Raw genomic sequence first — 11,980 nt, forward strand, 5'->3', positions numbered from 1 at the left:
CTAACTCGGCTCTTTCTTCTCCATAAAACCCCTCCTACGTACCTTCATTTCATCAAACACTTTCTCTATTCCTTTCTTCTTACAGTACTCTTCTCAGGCAGAAGAACCCAACCCACCCACCTTCTTCACTGCAAATATGATGAAGCAGTGTGCTTTCTTCTTCTCGCTTGTTTTCTTTTTCTTCCACTTCCCGGCAACCCTAGCTCAGCCATCACAGGCTCCGGCGCCTTCTGGTCCCACCAACATTACCCAGATCCTCGAGAAGGCTGGTCAGTATACCATCCTGATCAGGCTTATGAAGGGCACCCAAGTGGCAGACCAGATCAATACCCAACTCAACAATTCAAACCAGGGTTTGACTGTATTTGCACCCACTGATAACGCCTTCTCCACCCTCAAAGCTGGAACCCTCAATTCCCTCACTGATCAGCAGAAGGTTCAGCTGATTCAGTTCCATGTTGTCCCAAATTTTCTCTCTATTTCCCAGTTCCAAACTGTGAGCAACCCGTTGAGGACTCAGGCCGGAAACAGCAACAACGGCGAGTTTCCGCTCAATGTCACAACTTCAGGCAACCAGGTCAATGTATCAACCGGAATTGTGGATGCCACTGTGGCCAACACCGTCTACACAGACAACCAGCTTGCAGTTTACCAGGTGGACAAGGTTCTTCTCCCTCTCGACATCTTTGCACCACCTTCTCCCGCAGAGGCACCGGCGCCAGCAAAGTCTAAGAAGAAAGCTTCGGCAGATGCTGCAGACAGTCCAAGCTCAGATGATGCTTCATTGGACAGCTCTGATGCAGTGAGTTTGATGAGGCGTGCGATGGGAGTGTCCTTTGGAGTTGCTGTGATAGTTGCATTTTGCTTGTAACGAAGAAGGATTGATGATTTCACCAGTTGGATACACAGTTGGTGAATGGGGTCCAATTCTTCTAGTGGTTCATTATTTTGCCGAGTCAGAGTGAATTGATGGTGATGATGGAGGCGGTGAGTGCTTGGGAATAACTGCAATTTGTCTCAGTTCCATTGTATAATGCCAGTTTGTGATGAGAACCAGTTCTGTGATTTTTCTTTTTTAATTTTCTTCTTATTCTTTGTTTCCTCTTTTTCTATGACAAATTTTGTATTATTTTCATTGCTGAAACGAAAAGTGTCATTTCGTCTGAATCCTGATTTTCGGTTAATTAATTGCTTTACCTTATTGAATTTTACAAACAGAAGAAACGGAGTGGTGAGCATTCAATCTGGCGGGAGCTAGTGTCTTCATCTTTTAGGCATGACAATTTTGTGGGCTACTTGGGCGACTGGGCACAGTCCCTATTAGGATGGGCATGAAAATATAAAAATCGGGTATGGGATGGGTTTGGGGATATTTTAGAAACCTCAAACCAGATTTCACTCGGATATGGGTTTTCTAACAATCCATCTCATCCCGTTCCGAATATTAATTTATGAAATTATCCTCCAAATACTACTAAAATATTAAAAAAAATAAAAACCTCCTACTATTTATGTACTTCTTGTTTCACATTTGCCCTAATTCCAATTGCCCTTTTTTTCTTCTTCCTCTAATGCACCACTTGAAACCCTATCCTTAGGATCAATACCGTTTCTTCTTCCTCCCTCACACCAATTGAAACACTCTCCCAAATCAATTTTATGTTGCTCTTGCTTTAATTTCAATGCCCAAAAATCCTTTGTGGCAACATCAAACTAGTCATAAGTCACATTGTTCTCATTCACCACCCAATGTCACACCTATTATTGGCATCTTTAATATTCCCTAATCTCTCTACCCTAAATATGTGCAAAGAACGCAATCATCTAGAAAATCACCTCAACGTCTTTATTTGAGAGCACAACTCAAGAAGAATACAAAAGCCTTGAAATTGAGAAATATAAAGAAGTAGTGGATTTGATGAAGTCTTAGTTTAAAGATTGACATTGAGAAGGATCCAAATCCATGGTTGATGTAGATCCATGTGCCTATTTGGTTCATTGCACATTATGTTTTCCTGTGAATTGTTTAGATGTTTTTTTTGGTATATTGAATCAGTAATTCCAATTATTTAAGCTAGTTGTAGGCTTAATGTTATTGATAATTGTGGCATTAATTTGTATTTTGGCATTGTTCTTTCATATTTGGTAGATTATCAAAATCTCCTAATTTTGTTGTGAAAGAAGAGTGCAATTAGGTATGGTGTCTACTTATTACTAAATAGGGTTAAGGCTTGGATTGATCCTACTTGGCCAAATTTGACAAAATGAAAATCCAGGGCAGGACAAGGATGAGGTTATTAATCTTTTCATTAACATGATGGACAAATCAAGTTGCCTCAACATGGGTTTGAGACAAGGATAAGAAATAACTGTATAATCAGGATGGGAATGAGATAAGAGTGTCCCATCCCAAACCAGCCTCGTGGTCATCCCTATTATCTTTATGAATGAACACCCTTTAATCTGTAGGAATCTATGAGGAAACACAAATTTCTTTGTATTACCTTCAAACCATCTAATCCTTGAAGGCAATGGGGTGGATTCCGAATGAATTGTCATCATCTCAACCCCATCCTATTTATGGAAACCTATTCTCATCCATGTTCTAATTAAAAATTTAAACAGAAATAGAAAGAAGGGGGAAGAGAGGAAACAAGTATGAAAATTTTCCATACTTGCCTTGTCTTGCCTCATTTAATATTTTTTAAAAAAATTAACGTAAAATTTTAATTATATTAAAAAATAATATGTTTTATAAATAAATAAATATTATAAATCATTTTTTTAGAAGTAGATTTATATTTTTATATATATATATATATATATATATATATATGGGCGAGACAAGTCATATCCAATATCCATTCCTATGCCAAAGTAGTTCTATGTTTTTAAGAAAATCTCAAACCCTTATTTAACACGTTTATTTTCATCCCAAACCCGTCATTTTAAGGGTAGGGTGAGCTAGGTTAGGTACTTGAAAAAACTTATTTGATTATCTTCTCTACTTTTTGGACTTAGCTATTGACATTGATCTGGATGTCTGATTCCTAATTTTTCTATTTTACCTATTATTCTCATGAATGTTGCTCATATACTAGGCCCTTTGGAGAGTTCACATTTGTCATATAAAGGTACGATCATTGTGTATGGGATGAGCGTAGTAGGTGTTGTCTTTCAATGTATTTAATATATAATGTGTGTATTCATAATCTAATGAGGTGAATACTATCAATCTCTCAAGATTATCTTTATGATTCTTGTGCCTCAAATCCTTCAATTATGTATTCAACTGATGTACTCAAGCTTTCCAATAACATGTATCAAATTTTGCTTAAGGAATTACTACAATCACATATTTTTAGGATCATCTAATGAAATACACTATCTCAAATTCATGAGATATTATGATATTTATCTTGAGTATACTTGTTGTCACCTGCTTCAATCAACAATAATTCAATCTATAGAGAATGTATAACCACTTTAAAGTTTTATCCATAGGTCAAAATCATTGAAAACTTCAACATTAATTTGGTATCCTCTCAAAGTTGAGAACTCATATAATATAGTAGTTTAGTAAGATTATGATTACCCAATAGTCAATGTCATTACTCATCATAAGTTTTATCCAATGTGTAACCATACACATTATTGCACCAACCATGTGAAATATATCTCAATAACCAAGACAAGTCATCTTTATAATTAGGAATTAGTTCATTACAACTTCAAATGAATTATCTAAGTCTATGAACCAATTGTGAATAACTTATCTATTTGCAATAAACTCACAACTTAGATATTTTATACAACTTCTAATACACTCAAGTCATGTACAATACAAAAGGTGTTAAACTTGAATGTTTTAATAATATAATGCACAGATATGATAGATAAACTAGTGAACAAGAATCATATTACAAATAATAACATTTATTTATTGTTTTTTCATGTCATACTTTTAAAGACTCTATCCTAACATGGCTCAAATCACCTAAGCCTAAAAGCAAGCTTATATAAAACCCCTTAGAGTTTAGGGCTTGATACGAGATCTATTTGTTTTTCAGAAAAAGAGAGCCCTAGCTACCATCCTTACATGAAAGATTCTACTTTTCTCACATGCCAAGGTTTGAGAGGGGGCTACAAGGCAAAAGATTGTGAGGTTTTCATGATCCGCATCATCTTCTTCTTCAATTGAAACTACCATGGGAACTACCCGGCAAAACAGTTTACATTATTAAGTTATGAAGAACAATTTATTTCACTTTTTCTTTCTCATTGATACATGGATATTTTTCCAATTACTTTTTAATATAGACTTTTTTAGTTTTAATTTCTTTCAGAATTTGTGTGTGAAAACTACTCCATGAGAGACTAAATCTTTTACTTTGGAGATGTAGCATAAAATTGGAAGAATAGGACAAGGAAATAAAAATGATAATAATGGATTGGTAAATTAGGGTTTTATTGTTTAAATATAAAATAAATAAATCACCTATATAGTTTAGATTAGATGCAATGCCATAGATTTTTTTTGAGGTACTAATAATACTTGAACATCCTATGATTACTAGTCAACTCATTTTAATATACCATGATTAACTATATATAAGGTCAAATCTACAATATAGAGGAATGAAATGAATGAACAAACTAAAGATGTAACCTATTTATCAATTTGGTTTAGTGATTAGATACAAAAGAATTAATCTAGGATTTGGATATGAAATGGTCTCCACAATGACCTTAATAAATATTGCTTCTTTATCATGCATGATAAGGATTGGTTATGTGGTAGAAGTTTAGGATATGTGAACATAAACCTTATTATATAGCTAAATGAATACGAACTTATTAAAGGTTTTTCCAAAGTTATGTTTTTTTTAAACAAAAAAAAAAACATAATAAGTTTATGATAAAAGGTATTAAGTTTTAAGTTATAATAGAAGAGTTCATTCAGATCCTTTTTTATTAATTTAATTCATCTTTTCTAGAAAAGTATTATAAAATACTTGATAAAATAATTATGGAAAATAAGTTGAATAAATTGAAGACTAATTTAGCTTAATAACAACAAGAAGTGGAAAAGATCGAGAAAAAGAAAGAACACTCACTCCTCATTCTACCACCACCACAAGGAAAAACTCAACAGAGAAACTTGCAAAGAAGTGAAAGTTTGTTATTCATAATCCCTCATACCAAATTATAAGTAATTCATCCAATATGGTAAGAATTAGACGACCCTTCCAAACAATTGTAATAATTTTACATTTTATTTCAAATTGAACTTAATATATAAAGAAATGTATGTTGAATAGCCCCAAGTTCCTAATAATATTTTTCTTAATCATGTCTTCTATTTAAGAAAAAAAGAAAAAGAAAAAAAGGCACCCTTTATAGTTTAAAGCAAGCTCCAAGGGACAGGGAGCCAAGTGTGCTTGCTTTCATTTGGGGAAAAGTAGTCAACGAACCCCCACGAATTCCCCTGCCAAAATGCTCCATGGTAGGCTCTCTAGTTATACAATGAGGCCCATTTTGACACGGGGATGAATAGTCATATCCTTCGGAAATGGAGGTCGTGTGGTTCCCTCAACTGCACCTGCTTCTGTATGATCATGTGCACCCTATTAAAAAGGGGTCCAAAATCCGAGGATGTCACGAATGTACAGTTTACTTTTGGCAAACAGCCATGGGTTTCTTCTGGGCATGCAATTCAATCTTCACGGGAGACCCAATACAGCAAAAGGCAAGGGCGTTTGGATATGAAAAGGTCCGTGAATTTTCTTTCATCCGGTGGCATGGAACAGGAATTTCTGTTGTTTCTTTTTCCCACTTTGATAGATGTAATATTATATAGAGATAAAAAAATATTTTATTAAAAAAAATAAAAAATAAAAATCTGAGATAATCATTGCCTTTGAGTTTAGCTAAAGCCATGCATGTCCTCTTTTAATGAAATTATTCAAATAAGTACTTTATCGAGTTTAAAAAAGAGTTTTCAACTATTTAAAACCAATTCAAATAAGCTCTTTTTGTAATGCAGTATATGGTGAAATATATTTATTATTTACTTAGGTTATGTTTGGTTTCCGAAAAATACTAAGGAAAGAAAAAAAATGTAAAGGAAAATGATTTTTTCATGTTTGGTTATCCTATGAAAAATATAAAAGAAAATCAAATATAATTAAAACTAATTAAAAACTTATGTATTTTAAAATTATTTAATCTTTATATTGATGAGTTAAAATAAATAAAATGAGTTTGAAGTAAAAAATAAAAATAACTTATCAACTTTTAATCCATTTTTTATTTTTCTTCACTTTTTCTTTCCTTCTATTTTTCCTTTGTATTTTCTTTCCCTTACATTTTCCCTCTAATTTTCTGAGAACCAAACATAGCCTTAGAGAATTATTGAAAATGTTAGTCCAAATGGGTTGACCCAACCCAACACGATAAATACAAAAAATGGGAGAGTAGTTTCAAGGGATTTTCTAATTACTTTGAAATTGTCACCATAAATAAATAAAAGAAAGTGACATATTTTCCTAAGAAAATTTAAAAGAATAATATTCATCTTTTTTAACATAATCCCCTTATGAAGGTTTTTTTTTTTGTTTTTCTCCTTGTTTTGTTTAATTTCTTTGTAAAAACGAGGATCAAAGTTTTTGTGTTTTAAAAAATAGAGTAATTCTCGTAATTTGTAATTCCATTCATGATAAAAAAAATTATCAGCGAAACCATCAATCCACTATCAATTGAGATTCTTAGGTAACTCAAAAAATCGCTCAAAAACTTTTGGTTTTTCATTTCAAGAACAATACTATTTTTAGGATGTTGAAGTAACATGTAATATCTCACATTAAATAAAATAAAATTCATGGTGTTATATAAATATAGACTCTTTTTAATTATATAAATGTGTTTTAAAACCATGAAAGTTTCTTGAAACCTAAAGTAGACAATATTTACGTCTACATTGTTGGGTGTGTTTCGCTACACAACATTTCAAATTTGACTATGGTTGGGGTGTGTTTCGTTACAAGGTCAATTATGGTTTAATTGTGATTAAAGAATTTGTAATCAAGTAGTTAAGAATGTTGAAAAATTAAACCACAAACAGGATCTCATGAATGATATTAAAGCATATAATAAAAATTGTGAATTAAGAAAAACTGACCTTGATTGATCCCATGGAAAGCCATTCTTGGCTCTTCTAGTGGTCAAGGATGCGCTCAATTCATGAAGGAGAAAAACCCTGGGTTCAATTGGCTTTTCCCTTTCTACACCCAAAATACCGTGTGTGTTTTGAAGAGTTCGTTAGTACAGTACGTTCTCTTCTCAGTCCCAAAGAGAAAATAGAACAAAATAGGATAGTCACTCTGCCTTTTTCCTTATATATATATATATATATACACACACAATTTGAACCACTTGACTTAATGGGCTAGTCAAATGAATTATGGTGAGCCCATAGAAATCAAGCAATAATGTGTCCAACTCCATTATAGACCACAATGCAAAAATTAAATTAACACTGATTTATGATATTATCAAATTGATTATGTAAGTCCACACATAAAATTCCAACGGGACGACTTTTGGTGTAGTAGAAGTATCACTTGAGAGCCTGGAGATGTTAGGAGAATAAAGGGTGTTGGGAAAGAAGTCATTGGGTGGAGAATGAAATTTAACTCCAATTCAGTGGAAAAAATTAGGTGTTTAATAGAAGAAATTACAAGAATCTAAGTAGTCATACTAAAAATAAAGGAGAAAACTAGATGTTCAAATAGAAGAAATTACTAGAATTGGATAGGAGGTTGAAGCCAACAAAGAAGGTAGCAGAATTAAATGGTTGTCTAATTTGTAAGAAATAAAAATAAAAAAATTTCTTTATACCAAAGGTTAGATGGTTGGAAGCAAAACCAAATCATTTTTTTATGACAAGTGCTAGGATAAGGAACGTTATTAGCAAGATTATTGTTGATTACTTCAACAAGTTGTTTAAGTCTTCATCATCAAATTCTTTAATTTAAGGCAGCTTTGGATTGTTAGAGAGAAAATTAACTCAAAAATGAATAGATTTGATTAAACCTATTCATAATAGAAAAATCAAAAGAATCGATATGTGATCTTTCTTGAATTGTGCATGCGAATGCAAACCCAATATACGGCATCAAGTAATAATATTTGATAGGTCAAGGATCAATCCCAAGGAAAGGCTAATGATGAAAAAAAAAATTGGAGATAAAAATTAAACAAGTGATTTCAATTAATTTTTTTAGGAGAGAATTATTAAGTTTATGTTTGGTAATTGTTTTAAAAAACAATTTAAAAAAAAACTATTTTATAATCTTTTGTAAAATAAATGTCCGTTTAAAAACCTAAAATATTTTTAATTTATTTTTTATATTTGTAAATATGTTTTAAAAAATATCTTCCAAATGTAGAACTTTATTTTTAATTATTCTTCATATTTGCATAATTATTTGTTAAAACAACTATAATAAAACAAGTTAAAACAATAAGATGTTATCTAAAAACATCTTTGGATTTATTTAGTAATTGTTTTCAAAAACTATTCTAAAAAAGAAAAAAAAATAGAACAATTTTTGAAATTTGTTTCTAATTTTTGTAGAATAAAAGTCTATTTGAAAACCTAAAATATTTTTAATCTATTTTTAATATTTTTAAATATGTTTTATAAATAATTTATATATATATATATATATATATATAGTATTTTATTTTTAATTATTCTACATATTTACATAATTAATTATTTCTTAAAACAACTATCAACAAACAAATAAAAATAACATAAAACAATTAAAAGATATTTTTTGAAAACACTATATTTTTTGTTCTTAAGAATATAAAACAAAAAACATTTTTTTTAATTGTCAAACGTATTTTTTATATTTTTTTTGTTTTGGAGAATAGAATAATGTTTTAAAAAACAATTCTCGAACAATTTCTTATTGTTTGTTTTTAAGAATAGAAAACTATTTTATATTTTTTTTATTGTTAAACATGTTTTTCTGTTTTTTTATTTATTTATTTTAAAGAACAAAAAATTGCTTTCAAAAATAGCTACCCAAAAAACCCTACGTTAGTTAATAATAATAAAAAATTAGAATTCATGTATGAGGTACCAACGCATGAACTTCCTTTTCTAAACATATTTTATCAATTAGAAAGAATTTAGTCACGTCCTAGAGTTTTCCTTTTTATAACTAGCATGTGAAAAGCTTCTTTAGGCTAATATTGGAAAATCAATCTTAGCAACCCATAATTAATGGTTGGATGCTTGAAAGAATCCTCTGAAAAGGCCCAAGGATTCAAGTTTAACCCAATTATAAACTCCTTGGAATAGATACGAAAGACATGATTAAAGCAATTCTACTCAATTTATTTGGAAACAATTGCTCTTTAAGTCTTTTAGCCCCATCAACATCCTCTTCATAATGGAAAATTTAGCCATTAAACATATCATGGGATCTCAACAAATGAAATGATTGTTTTCTTACCAACCTAAATAATAATTTAAAAAAGAAAGAGAAAATAATCTGATCAAGATCTTCAAGGAAATGGATAGAAGATCAAAATATCAACTAGCAAGAAATTAAAACAAGAAAAAAAAATTGCATCTTGCAACATAAAGAATAAATAATAATAATAATAATAAAATGTTTACCAACGAAAGATCCCCCTAAGAACCTATTGAAAAGCTTCTAAGTATCCCAACTACCAAGAATGGGAAATGTCTTAAGATGTGAAAAAAGAAAATTGGTCAATTCTTTCTTTATTTCCCAAGGTTCATTTTTTATAGGAGCTAAATAACTTAGTTACACGTGAGCACCTTGACTATATATGAGACAAAGGTCTTATGTTAGCAGGTGAGCATCATGACATGTGACTATGTGAGGTGACATGATATTAAAGAAAAGATAATAATTGAAGATGTTTGTAAGGTTAAATAACATGTGTGTTATGGGGTGTTAGTGTTAGGTGAAGAGGATGAGTGTTATGGGGTGTTAGGTGATGACTTAGTAGTGACTTAAGGATACCAACACGTGTGTTTTGTTTAACAAAAAAAATTAAATGTCAAATTTTATTGAGTTGTTTGAAGTATGCTTTGAGAAGGAGTTTCCAAGTAGTGGATTTTTGTTTTTTTTGTTTTTTTTTTTTGGATTTTTTATATTCAAAGAAAATTGATTCTACTTATAAAAGCATCTATAATGTCTCCTCATGTAATGTAAAATGGTCTTTAAAGGGGAATGACTTTATGATGCATGGTGATAGAACATGGGCAAGGTATGATGGTGAGTCAAGCAAGGTATGATGATTAGACTTGCTAGCACACATGTACGGATATATGTCCAGAGTGGTGCAATTCATGGATGCAATGCTACGGAGCTCGACTATGGCATACAACATGAGTAATACATGTCTCAGATAAAAGGAATTAACATATATGGGCCAACGATGCAAAGAATATAGGTCATAGGCTAAGAAAAAGGCTTAGCACAAATAATTTTGTAGCAAGGGTATAAGCCAAAAGAGAGTTTGATAGACATAGGTTACTTATACATACATGTAAGAATAGCACATGACATAACACTCAAAGTGGATCAAAAACCAAGCAACGGTTATTGGACACTATGAGCATGGTTATAGAGACATAAGGACATTACACCTTATCATTCAAGGAAGCCCATGTGAAGGGTTGTCGACACATCAAGGAGATGACACTTGACATAAGATGTTACATGATATCTACATGGGACACATGATGAGATAAGATACTTTTTAGACACGTGACATAAACCAAGAAATGTTTGCAATGATGGGGTAGATGAGACGGGTGCAAAAAGACCTATAAAAGGTGGTATGACCATAAGAGTAGACATTTGAGCATCATAAATATGGCATGAGTAGAAGCAAATTAACAATGAAACTACCATGGCAAATGGCAATGCCTAAATGAGATGAACCACTACTTAGATATGGGTAGGATTGGGATATTGATTCCTAAAACGTGGGTAGAGTTGGTATTTATATCAATTATGCCTTACTAGGCCTTCTCTATGTAAACTCACCAAGGGAAGTTGTGAGAATCTTATTGAAGTGGTCATGGTTATATCATTGTAATTACTTGAGAGTTAATATCAGTCAAGATTTTTCACTAAGTTGTATTTTTTTTGTGTTAGTACTCGTACTTCCGTTGGGTTTGAAAAAGGTAGGCTTGTAGGGCCTCTATTTGCTAATAAATTTAGTGCCTGTGATAGTACACGTGGCACCATCTTGATCTTCAAAAAGAACTTGAACTCAGATATCCTACCACAGCTCAACTCATGGATCCCCCTCTTCAATTTTAAAAAATTCATAGCTTCATGTCAGGTTTTTGCCTAGGGCAGAAATCCCCTTGAGATTTGCTTCTCATTAATTATTGCTTGATTTTTGAGAAGAATTTGCCTAGGTTCTACCAAGGCAAAAACATGGCAGATCATCTGTTTTGGCTTCTTCTGCTTCTTTATCTCCTAGTCTTTGGCCACTTCTAAATATCTAAAAAATCACCACAAAAGCTTGGCCGGGAAAACATAAGTCTCGTTGACATTCTAGAATGAAGCCTTGTTTCTGAACTAATGAGAATTATATTCTGTGGTTGATAGTTAAAGATTAAAAATAATATACATAAATGTTAAATGGTATTTTTTGTGTCTGCGTTTTTAAAACGTTGATGATATGAAACGTCCCTTTCTTTTAAAATAAAAAAAAATAAAAACAAAAATTAAGGGTGGAACCATGAGATATTTTGGGGCAACTTATTAGGACTGCTGCGGATGGGAGTGACTTGTGGGAACCGCAGCCCACAAAGGTTGAGTGGAACACCAAGTTGGTTTGACCTAGGTCAACACATCGTGCGGTCTTCTCATGGCAACCATTTTAGACAGAAAATGAGAGAAACACCCAAGCA

At 31.8% G+C, this 11,980-nt stretch overlaps 1 protein-coding gene across 1 annotated transcript; it reads left to right on the plus strand.

Moving 5' to 3' along the window:
• Nucleotides 1-40: 40 nt before the first annotated feature.
• LOC100250171 (fasciclin-like arabinogalactan protein 11) lies at nt 41-1,167 on the plus strand. Its single transcript, XM_002285032.5, has one exon. It carries the CDS (start codon nt 137-139, stop codon nt 869-871), a length of 735 nt encoding a protein of 244 aa, XP_002285068.1. The 5' UTR covers nt 41-136; the 3' UTR covers nt 872-1,167.
• The last annotated feature ends 10,813 nt before the right edge of the window (nt 1,168-11,980 follow it).

Source organism: Vitis vinifera, chromosome 6 (assembly GCF_030704535.1).
Source record: "Vitis vinifera cultivar Pinot Noir 40024 chromosome 6, ASM3070453v1".
NCBI classification, from domain to species: domain Eukaryota; kingdom Viridiplantae; phylum Streptophyta; class Magnoliopsida; order Vitales; family Vitaceae; genus Vitis; species Vitis vinifera.